Source organism: Oncorhynchus tshawytscha, linkage group LG03, assembly GCF_018296145.1.
Source record: "Oncorhynchus tshawytscha isolate Ot180627B linkage group LG03, Otsh_v2.0, whole genome shotgun sequence".
NCBI classification, from domain to species: Eukaryota; Metazoa; Chordata; class Actinopteri; order Salmoniformes; family Salmonidae; genus Oncorhynchus; species Oncorhynchus tshawytscha.
Window position 1 is genome coordinate 49,068,926 of NC_056431.1, and position 19,208 is coordinate 49,088,133.

The 19,208-nt window shown below is 43.9% G+C and overlaps 1 protein-coding gene across 5 annotated transcripts in view; it reads right to left on the reverse strand.

The window, feature by feature from the left end:
- Positions 1–14,611: 14,611 nt before the first annotated feature.
- LOC112237888 (NEDD8-conjugating enzyme UBE2F) overlaps positions 14,612–19,208 on the reverse strand; it is a 94,303-nt gene continuing 89,706 nt past the window's right edge. For all 5 annotated transcript variants that reach the window (XM_024406485.2, XM_024406499.2, XM_024406492.2 and 2 more), the window contains one exon: positions 14,612–16,390. In XM_024406485.2, coding sequence (XP_024262253.1) covers positions 16,340–16,390 — 51 coding nt within the window. In that variant the 3' untranslated portion in view covers positions 14,612–16,339. The remainder of the gene's footprint in view (positions 16,391–19,208) is intronic.

Here is a 19,208-nt window from a genome sequence, read left to right on the forward strand (position 1 = left end):
GGTCTCCCAGTTTAACACAACATGGAGAGTTGTTTTGCTTTGTTTGCATAAGACCTTCACTTCTCATTATCATCACAATTACTGTACAGCAATTTAACACCCACCGAAGTGAACTGACACAATCAATAAACAACAACAACAACATAATGGCATATATGAGCACCTCTTTAATACTCAGCGCTAAGAGCCTGCATTTGAATCACAAGCTAAAGGGGATTACATGTATTAGTGGAATCACAATAATAAGAGTCTATGATGAACATTGGTAACTTAAGGGGAGATGAATTATGTAAGCTCCTTGTTTGCCCTTGACATGGTACAGTGTCTCCGGTGGACAGCTTATAGCAAGTGTTATAATTAATTGTATAAACTGGGTGGTTCGACCCCTGAATGCTGATTGGCTGACAGCCGTGGTATATCAGATCATATTTTTTTTAAATTGAACCTTTATTTAACCAGGTAGGCCAGTTGAGAACAAGTTCTCATTTACAACTGTGACCTGGCCAAGATAAAGCAAAGCAGTATGACAAAAACAACAGAGTTACAAATGTACAGACAATAACACAATAGAAACATCTATGTACAGTGTGTGCAAGTGTAGTAAGATTAGGGAGGTATACCACGGGTATGACAAAACATTTATTTTTACAGATTTAATTACGTTGGTAACCAGTTTATAATAGCAATTAGGGTTTATGGTATATGGCCAATATACCACAGCTAAGGGTTGTGTCCAGGCACTCTGCGATGAGATGTGCCTAAGAATAGCCCTTAGCCGTGGTACAGTGGCTTGCAAAAGTATTCACCCCCCTTGGCATTTCTTACAACCTGGAATTATTTTTTATTTTTTTGTAGCTTTGTATCATTTGATTTACACATCATGCCAACCACTTTGAAGATGCAAAATATGTTTTATTGTGAAACAAACGAGAAACAACACAAAAAAAACTGAAAACTTGAGCGTGCATAACAATTCAGCAATTACAGCTGCAAATCTCTTGGGGTATGTCTCTATAAGCTTGGCACATCTAGCCACTGGTATTTTTGCCCATTCTTCAAGGCAACACTGCTCCAGCTCTTTCAAGTTGGATGGGTTCTGTTGGTGTACAGCAATCTTTAAGTCATACCACAGATTCTAAATTGGATTGAGGTCTGGGCTTTGACTAGGCCATTCCAAGCATTTAAATGTTTCCCCTTAAACCACTCACGTGTTGCTTTAGCAGTATGCTTAGGGTCATAGTCCTGCTGGAAGGTGAACCTCTGTCCCAGTCTCAAATCTCTGGAAGACTGAAACAGGTTTCCCTCAAGAATATCCCTGTATTTAGCACCAGCCATAATTCCATCAATTCTGACCAGTTTCCCAGTCCTTGCCGATGAAAAACATCCCCACGGCATGATGCGGCCACCACAATGCTTCACTGTGGTGATGATGATCTTGGGGTGATGGGAGGTGTTGGGTTTACGCCAGACATAGCGTTTTCCTTGATGGCATTTTAGTCTCATCTGACCAGAGTACCTTCTTCCATATGTTTGGAGAGTCTCCCACATGCCTTTTGGCGAACACCAAATGTGTTTGCATATTTTTTTCTTTAAGCAATTGCTTTTTTCTGGACACTCTTCCATAAAGCCCAGCTCTGTGGAGTTTACAGCTTAAAGTGGTCTTATGGACAGATACTCTAATCTCCGCTGTGGTGGTTTGCAGCTCCTTCAAGGTTATCTTTGGTCTCTTTGTTGCCTCTCTGATTAATTCACTCCTTGCATGGTCCATAAGTTTTGGTGAGCACCCTTTCTTGGCAGGTTTGTTGTGGTGCCATATTCCTTCCATTTTTAAATAATGGATTTAATGGTGCTCCGTGGGATGTTCAAAGTTTCAGATATTTTTGTTATAACCCAAACCTGATCTGTACTTCTCCACAACTTTGTCCCTGACTTGTTTGGAGAGCTCCTTGGTCTTCATGGTGCAGCTTGCTTGGTGGTGCCCCTTGCTTAGTGATGTTGCAGTCTCTGGGGCCTTTCAGATCAGGTGTATATATACTGAGACCATGTGACAGATCATGTGACACTTAGATTGCACACAGGTGGACTTTATTTAACTATTTATGTGACTACTGAAGGTAATTGGTTGCACAAGATCTTATTTAGGGGCTTCATAGCAAAGGGGTTGAATACATACGCACGCACCACTTTTCCATTTATTTTATTTCACTTCACCAATTTGGACTATTTTGTGTATGTCTATTACATGAAATCCAAATAAAAATCCATTTCAATTACAGGTTGTAATGCAACAAAATAGGAAAAACACCAAGGGGGATGAATACTTTTGCAAGGCACTGTATTGTCCATTTGGAAGACCCATTTGCGACCAAGCTTTAACTTCCTGACTGATGTCTTGAGATGTTGCTTCAATATATCCACATGATTTCCCTCCTCATGATGCCATTTATTTTGTGAAGTGCACCAGTACCTCCTGCAGCAAAGCACCCCCACAACATGATGCTGCCACCCCAGTGCTTCACAGTTGGGATGGTGTTCTTTGGCTTGCAAGCCTCCTATTTCCTCCAAACGTAACGAGGGTCATTATGGCCAAACAGTTATATTTTTGTTTCATCAGACCAGGGGACATTTCTCCAAAAAAGTACAATTTTCGTCCCCATGTGCAGTTGCAAACCGTAGTCTGGCTTTTTCTATGGTGGTTTTGGAGCAGTGGCTTCTTCCTTACTGAGCGGCCTTTCAAGTTATGTCGATATAGGACTCGTTTTACTGTGAATATATATACTTTTTGTTCCTGTTTCCTCCAGCATCTTCACAAGGTCCTTTGCTGTTGTTCTGGGATTGATTTGCACTTTTCGCACCAAAGTACGTTCATCTCAGGAGACAGAATGCGTCTCCTTCCTCAAAGATATGACGGCTGCGTGGTCCCATGGTGTTTATACTTGCGTACTATTGTTTGTACAGATGAATGCGGTAACTTCAGGTGTTTGGAACTTACTCCCAAGGATGAACCAGACTTGTGGAGGTCTACAATTTTTTTCTGAGGTCTTTTGATTTTATTTGTATTATTTTGATTTTCCCATGATGTCAAACAAAGAGGCACTGAGTTTAAAGGTAGGCCTTGAAATATATCCACAGGTATAACTCCAATTGACTCAAATTATGTCAATTAGCCTATCATAAGCTTCTAAAGCCATGACACTGGACATTTTCTGGAATTTTCCAAGCTGTTTAAAGGCAGTCAACTTAGTGTATGTGAACTTCTGACCCACTGGAATTGTGATAGGGTGAAAATCTGTTGGAAAAATGTATTGCGTCATGCACAAAGTAGATGTCCTAAATGATTTGCCAAAACTATAGTTTGTTAACAAGGAATTTGTGGAGTGGATGAAAAACAAGTTTTAATGACTCCAACCTAAGTGTATGTAAACTTCCCACTTCAGAGGCATTATGTGTGTGCCTCAAAAAAGTTCCTTGTTTGTCCTTGACATGGTATGGCAGGCACACTTTCTGATATCAAATAGTAAAGTAACAGGAACTCATATAGAGTTGGACCCTGACACATAAAGCAGCTCAGTAGACTAGTAGTGTTCCAAGGGTTATTTGATCCTGGAGAGGCTGTAACGGGGGTTAGAACACGAACAGAAATAGCCAGCTGAAGCTCTTGATAAACTTTTCTCACTATCCACACACACAGACTTCCCTACATAATCCCCCAGTGATTTATGGGCTGTTTCTCCTGACTGCTGTCGGACGACTTGGGGTCGGGGGAGGTCACGGAGGGACGTATTGATCGCCGCCGTCTCACCCGATCACACTACATCTGCTCAGCACTTCCCAGCAGTGGCGGTTCCGGTGGTGATGTGAGAGGAACAGTGTCTCCTTTCCTTTCCCTGCACTATGAAGGATGCTGGGATCTCCAGGTCAACCTATGATGCTGGGAGAGAGAACCCATTTCTCCATTTGGTCCGGATAGATATCAAAAGACTTATTCCACCTCCTGGCCCGAGTCCTGTTGCTACTGTATGTCCTTCAATGGCTATAAAAGTCTATGATGATCATTAGGTAAAATAAGGGTAGATGGATTATGGGAGGTCCTTTTTTGCCCTTGACATGGTACAGTGTCTCCTGCAAACAGCTTATAGTAAGTGTTCTAATGCATTGTAAGTGCATCATTCTGCATTATAAATGCACCTATAAGGCATTATGTGTGTGTCTCAGAAAGTGTCTTCTTTGCCCTTGACATTGTATGGCACATTGTCTCCTCTCATGACCTGGTTGTTCTCAGTAAAAACAGTTTACACTGCTAGCTCCTGAAGATCTGTGTTCCCTGTAAAACCATGGCTACTGTGTGACTGGGAATAATTTAGTGTGTTTTTACAGAGGCATTTCATAACTTACCATTACCAAAAAAAACTGGCTTCTGGCAAACAAGTGTGGCAAACCTTTGGCCAATTTGCAGAAAGCTCATATTTTCACATGCAAATGAGTATTTTGGCAAAATTGTTCAGGTATATTTGCGGCAATTTGTGAACGTCTGGCAAACAATCCTGGTTAACTTGTGGCGAACATTCTATTCGCTGCAAACTCAGTATTAATATGCAAATAAGATCAGGTTTCTGGTTACTGTGTGTTAGCAACATCGAAATGTATCTACATAAACCAAATCACAACTAAATTAAATTACTTCACAGAGAAAAAAACTAAACATACTAAATGTAGGAAATATATACGAAACAACATATATTCAATGTCTTTAACGGATACAAATAAATCCAATACAACTTGAAATCAGCATGGTAATAAAGAAACAAACCCTAGATATTTCCCAAATAAATGGTTTAATCTTTCTATGTAGCTACAACATTTACATGAGAGAAATGTGGGGATGGGGATGTTGATCTTAGGATGTTTAAAGGGACAATTACAGAATTATTTAAAATTATCTAAAAAAAAATGTTTAAAAGGAAAAATTGGACATAACTAAACAGGGCAACTGACATAAAGATCCCAGCTGACGCTACAAGGACACCCCGAAGCACAGCTATCATCATAAAGCCTTCCTAAAGAGAATGGTCTTTAGGTCCGTTTTAAAGGACATGAGTCTGTGGTGCCTTCAGGAGGGCATTCTGGAGGCTGTGGGCTAAAAGCCTGATCCCCCAAGAAACGGTGCTTGGTCCAGCTTGAGGGTGTGGGTGGGGTTATGGAGGGAGAGCAGTTCTTTGAGATAAGGAGGGTCTGGAAAATCAGTCGGAAGTTTTTGAATTCAATCCGGAATGAGATGCCAGGATGGGGGTGATGTGATTGTGTTTCCGCACCCATCGGGATCCTGGCAGCTCTGGTCTGGATGTACTGGAGCTTTCTGAGACTCCGGCCGCGGATCCCGATGAAGAGTCTGTTACAGTAGTCCAGCCTTGAGGAGATAAATGCATGGACAAACTTCTCTGCATCAGACTGAGTGAGGGGGTGGGACAGAGTTTGGCAATGTTCTTAAGGTGATAGAATGACGCTTTACACAGTTGTTTGATGTGGCTGTCAAAGGTCAGGGAGGAATCAAGCTTTACATGCATATTGGAAACTGAGTTGGAGAGAGGGATGTTCTATCCTGCAATGTTGAGGTGTGTTATTATTGGTGAGTGCTGGACCTGGTGGGGGTGTAGGGACTCCGTTTTGCTGAGGTTCAGTTGAAGGAAGTTATGCTTCATCCATGCCCTCAAATAGGTTATGATTGAGAGCTGTACAGCAACCACTTTTTCCAACACCTTGGAGAGGAAGGGGAGGCTAGTACTTCCGTGTACAGGGTGGGCTTCTTCAGAAGGGGGCTGATGACAGTGGTCTTAAATGCGGGTGGAACACTGCCAGATTGGAGGGAGTGGTTAACAATCTGGATTATCAGAGGGCTGAGCGCAGGGGTGCATAATTTGAGCAGGGCTGTTGGAATAGGATCCAAGGTACAGACTTTAATTATGGAGATGTTTTCTCAATACCTCCCTGGGTGACTTCAAGGAAGCGGGAGAGAGACCAAGTTGGCATTGGGTCAAGGGTGGGAGGAGAGAGTAGTAGAGCTGGAGATGAAAGATCTTATTTTGCGGACCTTTGTTTTAAAAAAGTAAATGAAGCTGTTACACTGCTCTTCGTTGTCTCGATGGGCAACTGGGACTGGGGTTGTTAAAGATGGTTTATGGTGGAAAACAGGTTTGTTGAGTTTCACAGATTGTTACTGATGAGATTGGAGTAGAATGTTGACCATGCCTCTTTCAGGGCCTTGGAATAGGCATTTTGGTGCTCTTGAAAGGTACGTTTGTGGAAGGTGAGGCACGGGTTTCTGAGACGCCTGCTCTAAGATGCGTCCAGTGGATTTCATATTTCTCAGTGAGCATATTTTTTATAACGGCATGGAAGTCAGGCGCACTGCCCAGGGATTGGTTGTAAAACCCCACAGTTTCATCCACGGATGAAAAAAAGATGTAGAAGACAGTTTCAAGATGTCCTCTGACAGGCTGACTGGGTCTGTTTTTCCAGTTCCGGAAACACATGGGATGCTTGGACTTGGCTAGATGAGGAAAGAATGTCAAGTCCAGTGCGACAACCTTGTGGTCAGACACAGAGGTCATAGACCCTAATGTTTTTGACAGGGGTGGAGTCAGTGATGACCAGGTCAACTATGTGCCCACAGGTGTGAGTGGGGGCATCGTTGTTTTAATGGCTTCCACTTTGTGGAATGGGTGAAAATCTATTTTGAAAGCAGATAATATGACATAACACACTGTGCACTGCAGACAGACAGTGGTTGGTCTTTAGTGCTGGGTTTGGATGTGGTGGTTGAGGATGGCCACCCATAGATTTGACTGATGACTAAAACTACACTCTTCACGGCACTGTTTTTAGAAACTGGAGAGTGGGTGAGTGAGGGAGTGAGTGATTGAGGGAGATGGGTTTGCATGGGTATAGGCATAACTGACTGACTGTTCAGATACCATGCTCTCCCAGTTTAACACAATGTGGAGGTTGTTTTGCTTTGTTTGCATAAGACCTTCACTTGTCATTAGCATCACAATTACTGTACAGCAATTTAACACCCACCGAAGTAAACTGGTACGATCAATAAACAACAACATAATTGTGTATTTTTGAGCACCTCTTTAAAGGCCCAGTGCAGCCAAAAATGTGATTTTCTGCATTTTATATATTTTGACACACTACGAGGTGTATAACACCACGAAATTCTGAAAATGCCCCTTTAGTGTAAGAGCTGTTTGAAAAGACTGCCTGAAATTTCAGCCTATTTTGGTGGGATGGAGTTTTGGCCTTCCTGGTGACATCACCAGGTGGAAAATTAGTTAATAGAACAATAAGAGAGTTCCAGACCTCTCTGCCAATAACAAAATATATTTTGTTTCTTTTTGACAATTTAAAACAATCACATTAAGTTACTTAATTGTTACCCAGAAATGACTTGATATTGAGATAAAAACAGCTGCATTGTACCTTAGCACCTCAGTGCTAAGAGCCTGCATTTGAAACAAGCTAAAACCAAATACATTTATTAGGGGAATCAGAATAAAAAAAATAGAATCTCTCCACTCCACTTTGTAACGCCTATTACTTTACGAGAGATTCATATTTTGATATAAAAGCATATTATGGAAATAGACTAATGCTACACTGAATTTATATCAGCGCTTTTCAAGGATCCGAAGGCAGTACTATGAATATGGAACATTGGTTATTTCAATGAGAACTTGTACAGTAAGTGGGTTGATACATCTTTGAGAGGCATCCTCCTGACGATCTCTTTCAGGACACTCTGTGTGTGGGAGTACCAACTACCCACTGGGCACTGACGTCAATTCCACGTTGGTTCAACGTAATTTAATTAAAAAAATTAAATAAAAAATGCAACAAAGCCCCTATGCAAAGCCCTCTGTCACTCAGAAACGTATTCCAGTGTCTGCCTGCATGCTGAAAATATTTGCCAGCGTTTGTGCGTGTTTAGGCTAACTGATTTGGAAACAAACATTTTGGCCCTGTTCTACACTAAATTGATAACATCTCGTTCAGACGGCCATGTACAAAGAGGCCATTTGAGGGGAATCCGCACTTTTCCTAAATGAAAACTGTCCTCAAGGTTGTAGTGTGCTAAAGAAGGTACAGGCTACGTGCAGAGGAAGCGAAAGTGTGTGGCTGAACAGTTCTGGGTGTATACTAGTTAAGAAGGCAGTAGCAATGAGAGAAATCTTTCATGGGGAGAGGAAGAAGCTTCGATCCACTGTAAAAGACAGTACAGCAGGGTTTCACAGCCTCAAGCAAGATGGCCGTCTTCCTCAGCTCCCTCCAAAGATTTTCTATTGGGTTCAGGTCTGGAGATTGGCTAGGCCACTCCAGGACCTTGAGATGCTTCTTACGGAGCCACTCCTTAGTTGCCCTGGCTGTGTGTGTCGGGTCGTTGTCATGCTGGTAGACCCAGCCACGACCCATCTTCAATGCTCTTACTGAGGGAAGGAGGTTGTTGGCCAAGATCTTACGATACATGGCCCCATCCTCCCCTCAATACGGTGCAGTCGTCCTGTCCCCTTTGCAGAAAAGCATCCCCAAAGAATGTTGTTTCCACCTCCATGCTTCACGGTTGGGATGGTGTTCTTGGGGTTGTACTCATCCTTCTTTTTCCTCCAAACACGGCGAGTGGAGTATTTTTGTCTCATCAGACCACATGACCTTCTCCCATTCCTCCTCTGGATCATCCAGATGGTCATTGGCAAACTTCAGACGGGCCTGGACATGCGCTGGCTTGACCAGTGGGACCTCGCGTGCGCTGCAGGATTTTAATCCATGACGGCAAAGTGTGTTACTAATGGTTTTCTTTGAGCCTGTGGTCCCAGCTCTCTTTAGGTCATTGACCAGGTTCTGCCATGTAGTTCTGGGCTGATTCCTCACCTTCCTCATGATCATCGATGCCCCACGAGGTGAGATCATGGAACATGGAACCCCAGACCGAGGGTGATTGACCGTTATCTTGAACTTCTTCCATTTTCTAATAATTGCGCCAACAGTTGTTGCCTTCTCACCAAGCTGCTTGCCTATTGTCCTGTAGCCCATCCTAGCCATGTGCAGGTCTACAATTTTATCCCTGATGTCCTTACACAGCTCTCTGGTCTTGACCATTGTGGAGAGGTTGGAGTCTGTTTGATTGAGTGTGTGGACAGGTGTCTTTTATACAGGTAACGAGTTCAAACAGGTGCAGTTAATACAGGTAATGAGTGGAGAACAGGAGGGCTTCTTAAAGAAAAACTAACAGGTCTGTGAGAGCTGGAATTCTTACTGGTTGGTAGGTGATCAAATACTTATGTCATGCAATAAAATGCAAATTAATTACTTAAAAATCATACAATGTGATTTTCTGGATTTTTGTTTTAGATTCCGTCCCTCACAGTTGAAGTGTACCTATGATAAAAATGACATACCTCTACATGCTTTGTAAGTTGGAAAACCTGCAAAATCGGCAGTGTATCAAATACTTGTTCTCCCCACTGTATGTGTGAGAGAGATATTCCAGTGGAGTGTGTGAGAGAGATATTCCAGTGGAGTGTGTGAGAGAGATATTCCAGTGGAGTGCGTGAGAGAGGTTGTCCAGTGGAGTGTGTGTGTATACAGTGCCTTGCGAAAGTATTCGGCCCCCTTGAACTTTGCGACCTTTTGCCACATTTCAGGCTTCAAACCTAAAGATATAAAACTGTATTTTTTTGTGAAGAATCAACAACAAGTGGGACACAATCATGAAGTGGAACGACATTTATTGGATATTTCAAACTTTTTTAACAAATTTTAAAAACTGAAAAATTGGGCGTGCAAAATTATTCAGCTCCCTTAAGTTAATACTTTGTAGCGCCACCTTTTGCTGCGATTACAGCTGTAAGTCGCTTGGGGTATGTCTCTATCAGTTTTGCACATTGAGAGACAAATTTTTTCCCATTCCTCCTTGCAAAACAGCTCGAGCTCAGTGAGGTTGGATGGAGAGCATTTGTGAACAGCAGTTTTCAGTTCTTTCCACAGATTCTCGATTGGATTCAGGTCTGGACTTTGACTTGGCCATTCTAACACCTGGATATGTTTATTTTTGAACCATTCCATTGTAGATTTTGCTTTATGTTTTGGATCATTGTCTTGTTGGAAGACAAATCTCCGTCCCAGTCTCAGTTCTTCCAGAATGGTCCTGTATTTGGCTCCATCCATCTTCCCATCAATTTTAACCATCTTCCCTGTCCCTGCTGAAGAAAAGCAGGCCCAAACCATGATGCTGCCACCACCATGTTTGACAGTGGGTATGGTGTGTTCAGGGTGATGAGCTGTGTTGCTTTTACGCCAAACATAACGTTTTGCATTGTTGCCAAAATGTTCAATTTTGGTTTCATCTGACCAGAGCACCTTCTTCCACATGTTTGGTGTGTCTCCCAGGTGGCTTGTGGCAAACTTTAAACAACACTTTTTATGGATATCTTTAAGAAATGGCTTTCTTCTTGCCACTCTTCCATAAAGGCCAGATTTGTGCAATATACGACTGATTGTTGTCCTATGGACAGAGTCTCCCACCTCAGCTGTAGATCTCTGCAGTTCATCCAGAGTGATCATGGGCCTCTTGGCTGCATCTCTGATCAGTCTTCTCCTTGTATGAGCTGAAAGTTTAGAGGGACGGCCAGGTCTTGGTAGATTTGCAGTGGTCTGATACTCCTTCCATTTAAATATTATCGCTTGCACAGTGCTCCTTGGGATGTTTAAAGCTTGGGAAATCTTTTTGTATCCAAATCCGGCTTTAAACTTCTTCACAACAGTATCTCGGACCTGCCTGGTGTGTTCCTTGTTCTTCATGATGCTCTCTGCGCTTTTAACGGACCTCTGAGACTATCACAGTGCAGGTGCATTTATACGGAGACTTGATTACACACAGGTGGATTGTATTTATCATCATTAGTCATTTAGGTCAACATTGGATCATTCAGAGATCCTCACTGAACTTCTGGAGAGAGTTTGCTGCACTGAAAGTAAAGGGGCTGAATAATTTTGCACGCCCAATTTTTCAGTTTTTGATTTGTTAAAAAAGTTTGAAATATCCAATAAATGTCGTTCCACTTCATGATTGTGTCCCACTTGTTGATTCTTCACAAAAAAATACAGTTTTATATCTTTATGTTTGAAGCCTGAAATGTGGCAAAAGGTCGCAAAGTTCAAGGGGGCCGAATACTTTCGCAAGGCACTGTATATGTGTGAGAGAGCTGGCCAGTGGAGTGTGTGTGTATATATGTGTGAGAGAGATGGCCAGTGGAGTGTGTGTGTGAGAGAGAGGTGAGGGGAGGTGGTCCAGGCTGCTGACACTGACCACCCTCTTTCTCAGGAGACTGACTCACTATCTGACAGCTTGGATTAACATTCTGCTATGGTCATCACCATTTCAGCACAGAGTTAGTTAACACTAAACAGTACTGTGTGAGACCTGGAGTGTAATGATTAGTCTAAAATGTTTTGCAAATAAAACTAGAGTTTCTATTGGACAAATTCAGGTAGGTCCCTCCCTGTTTCGTGTGCTTCCTAGTGAATACACCCGAGAACTAATGTGTCAACATGAGTAATTAGCTTAATATGTCATTAACATTGTTGTACACAGGACAGTTATAACTAGTGGTGTAAGGGACTGTAGTTGATGCGTGATCCATACGGGTCACCCTCCACGGTTCGGCACACATGTGAACCGCAGATCAATTGCAAAGTTTAACCATCATAATGTGAAACACTTTTACTGCCGCTTATACTTTTTTAAAGTAATACTTCCTTAAATCTTGATGCAGAGTTGCAGTGAAAAGATAAAGACAAGACAGATCCTGTGTTTTACTCTGGAGCCTGAAGGTTTATTATTATTATATATATTTTTTTAAATCAGTTGTGTGTTCTGTTCACGTGATCGCGGCATGTTGAATCCCAACGAATCAGTCCTGGATGCTCGCGTTGCAAAAAGCAAAGAAGACTAAAGAGCAGTGACAGCCATGGAGCTAGCGGAGGAGCTGAACAACTGGAAAAGCCTCCCGCTTCATTTAAGTCTCATGTATGGGAGCATTTTGGCTTCCCTGTCAAATATGATGACAGAAGAAGGGTGGTGGACAATACCATTACGGTGTGTAGGCATTGTGCCACAAGAAAGCCGTATGATCATGGAAATACATGGAGGATGGCCATACATTTAAAGTGTCATCACCCTGGTGTGTCAGTGACGGAAGCCAACTCAGCCAAGAGACAACAACTTCCCACCGCGGCATTTAAGCCCTTTGCTGCAGAATCAGACCGGACTAAAGCCATCACCAAATCTATTGGGACATTTATCACCGCAGAAATGAGGCCATACTCTGTTGTGGAAAACAAAGGGTTCAAAAATATGGTGAAAGTGCTTGAGCCACGCTACGAAATCCCCTCGCGCACCCACTTCAGTATGAAGATCGTGCAAGACCTTTATGAACAGGAAAATATCAAAATTGCACTTTAGGAATTATCCAAGGCATCCTCTGTTAGCCTCACCACAGATGGGTGGACCTCCAGGGCAACGGAAAGCTACGTGACTGTTCACTACACCACAGAGTGGAGGACCTCCAGGGTAACAGAAAGCTGCGTGACTGTTCACTACACCACAGAGGAGTGGACCTCCAGGGTAACGGAAAGCTACGTGACTGTTCACTACACCACAGAGGAGTGGACCTCCAGGGCAACGGAAAGCTACGTGACTGTTCACTACACCACAGAGTGGAGGACCTCCAGGGTAACAGAAAGCTGCGTGACTGTTCACTACACCACAGAGGAGTGGACCTCCAGGGTAACGGAAAGCTATGTGACTGTTCACTACACCACAGAGGAGTGGACCTCCAGGGCAACGGAAAGCTACGTGACTGTTCACTACACCACAGAGGAGTGGACCTCCAGGGTAACGGAAAGCTACGTGACTGTTCACTACACCACAGAGGAGTGGACCTCCAGGGTAACGGAAAGCTACGTGACTGTTCACTACACCACAGAGGAGTGGACCTCCAGGGTAACGGAAAGCTACGTGACTGACGGCTCACTACACCACAGAGGAGTGGACCTCCAGGGTAACAGAAAGCTACGTGACTGTTCATTACACCACAGAGGAGTGGACCTCCAGGGCAACGGAAAGCTACGTGACTGTTCACTACACCACAGAGGAGTGGACCTCCAGGGTAACGGAAAGCTACGTGACTGACTGCTCACTACACCACAGAGGAGTGGACCTCCAGGGCAACGGAAAGCTACGTGATGGCTCACTACACCACAGAGGAGTGGACCTCCAGGGCAACGGAAAGCTACGTGACTGTTCACTACACCACAGAGGAGTGGACCTCCAGGGCAACGGAAAACTATGACTGTTCACTACACCACAGAGGAGTGGACCTCCAGGGTAACAGAAAGCTACGTGACTGTTCACTACACCACAGAGGTGTGGACCTCCAGGGTAACGGAAAGCTACGTGACTGTTCACTAAACCAGAGGAGTGGGAGATGCGAAGTCCGGTGCTACAGACACACCCCCTCTACGAGTCACACAGGCACAAATCTGCCGCAGGTACTTCTAGGAGCAGTAGCAGAGTGGAAGCTAGAGAGGCTCAATAGCAATTTCCCAACCACCACAGATAATGCCAGAACCAAGTAAATGCAGTGATAGAAGCTGGACTGGGGCCACAGATAGCTTGCTTTGCACGTGATCAATTTAGCATCCCAAAAGGGGAATCTCAGTGAACCAGATGGATCGCCTCCTTGGGAGGATCAGGGAGGTGGTTTCCTTTATCCACCGAAGAACAGCCGCTCATGTGCTTAAGACCAAGCAGGAAATGCTACAGCTACTGACCCACGAGCTCGTACACCATGTCACAACAAGATAGCTCTCCAACATGTCATAAGTGGAATTCCATCTTGAGCAGCAGGGAGCTGTATACTCTGCACTGACAGACAAGACCTTGAACAAAAAAATAAAGACATTGTCACCTTGTCTGATGTGAAAGTGGCAGAGGAGGTCCTCCAGGTGCTCAAACCTCTGAAAACGGTTACAACCCTATTGAGCACTGAAACTGCACCGTCTGTGTCCATGATCCTACCTCTGAAAACAAGGATTCTACAATCCATGGCCCCAAGTAAGGAAGACCGCACCATTACTAGAGATGTCAAGGCTGCCATTAGAGAATGTGAAGTTATAAGCTCAGGTCTGCTTTCTTTCTTTTTGATCATTCACTATTGTTCAAAGGAAGGAGGTATCATGTCTCATATTGCACTTTAATTTAACAATTGAGTATTGAATATTTTATTTTAAGATTTTATTTAAACATTGAAAAGTTCCTTGCTTTAAGTTAAGTAATACATGGAAAGCAAAGTTATATTTGTCTCTTATTTTTTTGCTGATCTGAAAAATCATCCGCTCTGCAACCCAAAACCGGGAGTTTTGTGATCTGTTGCACCACTAGCTATAACATTGCAAAAAAACTTTCAATTAACATTGTTGCCAGCAATTACAATCCATGAATGTGTGATAAGGACATTGAATGTGGAAAGAAAGAAAAAACACAATAAGTAAATATTTTTCCTTATTATATCCTCTTTAATATATCTTAAAAAATGGATATACAATCTGAGAAAGAAAAGGAGGATTTAAACAGGAACAGACAGACCCTCCCGAGCCCCACAGAGAATTAGGCTAGCTGGACCAGTAAAATAAGGAGTGTGGGGCTAGGAACCAGAGCATGCTAAAAACAAGTCACATGAACCCCTGTCCATTTGAACACACACACACACGCACACTTCTAACATACCTACTGTAAAATACACCACCTCCTGGCCACATACATTTTGCCTCATGCAAACATGTGAATACAATTTTTTAATACAGTGATGACACTGAATCTAACGTTCCAATATGCACACATACAGGCACAAAGCCAGCCCAGGCAAAGCGAAGCAAAAAACCCACACACTCAAAGATCTACACATCTCTCACAGAAACACACACACACACACACACACACACACACACACACACACACACACACACACACACACACACACACACACACACACACAGGGGACATTCAGACACATTAGGACATGCATACAGATGAGACCCCACTCACTTGCCTCAAAACAGAGAACTCTCATACACAACCTAGCAGAGAAGAGAGCCCTCGTATTCCCTCTACCTCCATGGGGGCAGAGGAGAATGCATGAGGGTGGTGGGGCCTAAGAGAGTGGAAGGAGAAACGTCAGGATGGAGGGATGGAGCAAGACAGACAGACTATCAGAGGCACAGTGCCCTCTACGCTTGGCTTCCCCAGAGGTCAGGGGAGCTGAGATAAGGTCAAGGTGTGGTGGTAGAACTTGTACTGTGGTACAGCTTGAGTCTTTTCCTAGGAGCTTGATCTGGACAGTGTTACAGTGTGTCTGGGGCACCGGTAAATTGTGTTCCCCTGTGGATGAGTGAACAGAACAGACAGGAAGTGGGCGTGTCTGAAGTGGTACCCTATTCCCTATGGAGTGCACTACTTCTGACCAGGGCCTATAGGGCTCTTGTTAAAAGTAGGGTAATATAAAGGGGTGCCATTTCAGACGTACGCTGAGTGAAGTGGACAACAGAATGGGGACTGACTGGGTCGGTGGCACTTGTCATTCACATGCTGTCTGATGAGGTGGGTGTGGGTGGAGGAGTGCAGGCCTTGAATGAGTGACATAACAGAGATGTTGTTTTTCCAGCTGTGTGTGTTTCTGTGTGGCTGGGTGGGTGTGCATGCACAACCAAGTGCTGTGTGTTGTGAGTAACTAGTTGAGTGCATTTGCTTTGCAATGTGTGTGAAGGGATTCTGTGTGTGTGTATGTGTGTGTGCATTTTCTTTGCAACCAGACATGGCAGGCACTAGAACTGAGAAACACTAACAGATAATCTTTCTCTTCGATTCGTCAATTCTTAAATAACAGCTAAGTGGATTGGTTAAATCCCGGGTCCTCACTGCCACATGCGCTTACTATTATTGGCTCAGACACACAGAGAGGCCCCGTCATTGGACAATCCCTGCGGTGACGCAGCATGATTACTCTAGGCCACTCAGGGCAATTAAAGCATAATCCCTCAAACTTTTAAAAAACAATTTTTCTTGTAAATCTTTTTTTCTTTCTTTCAGCGTCATTGTATTGCAGTCAGGGCGTGTCAGCAATGTGCAGCGGTTGGTTGGTTGACGAGATGTTAGGGGGCGGGGTTCAGCTGCGCAGTCGAAGAAAGGGGGGGTTGCAGGCAGCCGGCGCAGCTGACGCAGTCATCATCTGGCATAGTGCTTGATGTAATCTTGAACCTTATTTCGGAAATCCTCCTAGAACAAGACACACAAACAACATCAGTGAGCTTTTCTGGATCTACTGTATATCCTTGTTTAATTTTTTACAAACATCTTACCTCCAACTGCTCTGAAAATCTTTAGGCCAATATACAGTGTGTTCATCAGTTTAAATGACTGAGCGAGACATTCAACAACAATGCAGTAAGCTGCATCAGGGGTTGATGGCAGTGATACAGTGGGATGAAAACATTACCAACAAACCCTGCGCACTTCCTGTCAAGCAAAACATGATACGACCACTGAGGGCACGGCTACAACAAGAGCTATGAAAACATTACCCGCAGAGCGTCCGTCCGGCCAGGGAATACGGTCCCCATTGCCAGACTGTGGAGATGGAGGTAGATACGGAGGGCCATGCTGCACTGCTAAAGCTCTGGCTCCGGGTAAACAGCCTCCAACAACAAGATGCCTGAGAGGAACCCAGGAGGGCTCAGGATTCCTCAATTAGCTCTGCTGGCCTGTTGTTCTGTACCCAGTACCAGGCTGTAAATAACCCCAGTCTACAGGGAGTCTGGAGGAACACAGTGAACAACCCATCTTTGCCTGTCTGTGACAACCTCTGTTTCCCCAGCCGGTGTATACACAGTATCTGGGCCTAATTGATCCTTCTGAATGGTATGGAACACTATAGTGCAGTACCTCCACTACAGAACTGGGGAGTTAAAGCTTGGGCCAGTGTGTGTGTGTGTGTGTGTGTGTGTGTGTGTGTGTGTGAGTGAGTGAGTGAGTGAGTGAGTGAGTGTGTACTCTGTGCGTACAGTTTAAATGAAATAAAGTCAAATGAAATTAATTCCCATGAGCCTGTCTGGGGACAGTTAGATGATTGAGAGGAGAAATGGAGCCAGGTTGGCATGGCAGCGTACGTAGCGGCACAGGTGGCAGGAGGAGCTCAAGGCGATTGATATCCTTGGCTCTGTTTGTCTCTCCTGGGTCAGCTTGCCCCCTGCCCTTTTCCTTTTCCAGGGCCAGCTTTATTAAACCACACCAGCTCAGGTCATGCACAGCACAGCACAATTCTGAGAGCAACAACAAACGCATCCAACAAAAGCCTATTTTCTTCTCTTCTCATTAGTGGTCCAGGATTTGGGTTCGATTGGGAATTGATGAGGGTAGAAGGGGGTGGAGTCCACTAAAAGACCACACAGCCCTGGTATCAGGAGCCAAGGCAAGTGAAAGAAGCAACTGTAAACTCTCCTCCAATCTGCACAGGGACATCCCATTGACATCAACGCATTATTTACCCATCAAGCTCCAGTTTCACAGATGCACGTTTCCCAAGATAGGATTAATTCCTTTGAGAATAAGCTCAGAATGAGGCTTGGTCAGGGCTGGAAAAGGCCAGAAGAGTCTCAGACAACAACAACAATGTCAACCATGCCAACAACAACTTATGGAGATAAGCGCGAGACATAATGCTTTAAAATGGTGAGGACTTAAGGACAATGTGTGTGGCCGACTTACAATTGACATTTTAGTCATTTAGCAGACGATCTTATCCAGAGAGACTTACAATGAGTACAAGACTTAGTTCCTAGCATGCCATCTAAAAGAGCCTGTGCCTGCTACTCAATAGCTTACTTTACCCTCAGGGAAAAACAATTAGCTCTACAGATCTCGCTCTCTGTCTGACATTGCATGAAAGCTTGTATGTAAATGGGGATGAATATCACAATCAGACAGCTGGTTAGTAACCTGCTTTTTGAGTCGTAATCCATCCTACTGGGTCTCTACAGTCCAGAGGGCAGATGAAAGCCAGAGGGCAGATGACCTGGGGGGTAGATTATGACGTTGATCTTATGTGAAACTTCAAGGACGTGGGGAGGACAGAGACAGACACTGATATGAAGGAGGAAAGCAGTGCGGAAACCAACCAAACAAAGCCTGTAGTTGAAGCAGACACTGACTGACGGACTAGTGTTAGCGGCCATCCATTAGTGAACTGAACCATGTAACCTTTCCTACTGAATTAGCTCACATCCTCCCAGCAGGCAGGTACACCAGTGTTCCAAACACCTCTTCTGTTCAAAACACCTCTTCAAGAGGTAAATTAATTAATGCAAATGGCTGTACTTCGCCTTGGGTGGAATGTGCTCCAGCTTTACAGTCAGGCTATAGCAACAGAGCAAAGAAAACATCACTACGTTAAAGAGCCCTCAGCACAGCTAGGCAGACAGAACAGACTTAGAACGAACAGTTAGACCGGAACACTCCAAGCTGAGACCTTGGGGATTCAACTGCTGCACCCCCCACACACTTTACATAACTCTGCAGCCTTGCTAAATATTTTGGCAGCGAGCTGAGCGCAGCAGAGCTTGAAATAGCCCCCCCTACGTAGTTCTGCGTATTAATCTGCCCCATTATAACAATCTGAAGGGTTTGTGGTCGTGTGGGCCTTACCTTTCTTCCCTGGCTAAAAGCGTTTTGATATACCTCTGTATGCAGAATGTTACAAAGAAACAGATATTTGGGGGGAGATTTATATTAGGTTATACTACGACATGACATAACACAACTTAACAATGGAGATGAATGATGACATCCAGAACAGTTCTTTGACAAACAAGTCAATGTCCTCAAACAAATTCAAAAGTAAAAGTGCAGATATACTCAACCTAGTCCTGCAGATTTATAAACCATTTTCCTCAGGGAATAGGTCAAAACTCCATACTGTCCCTCCCCTGCTACAGCGAATACAGGAAAAGAGACAAGTTGAATTTCCTGTCAGATCGCATCAATGTCACTGTTTTGACTCCCAGGGACATGTCTATTACACACAACTGGCAGAGATGAC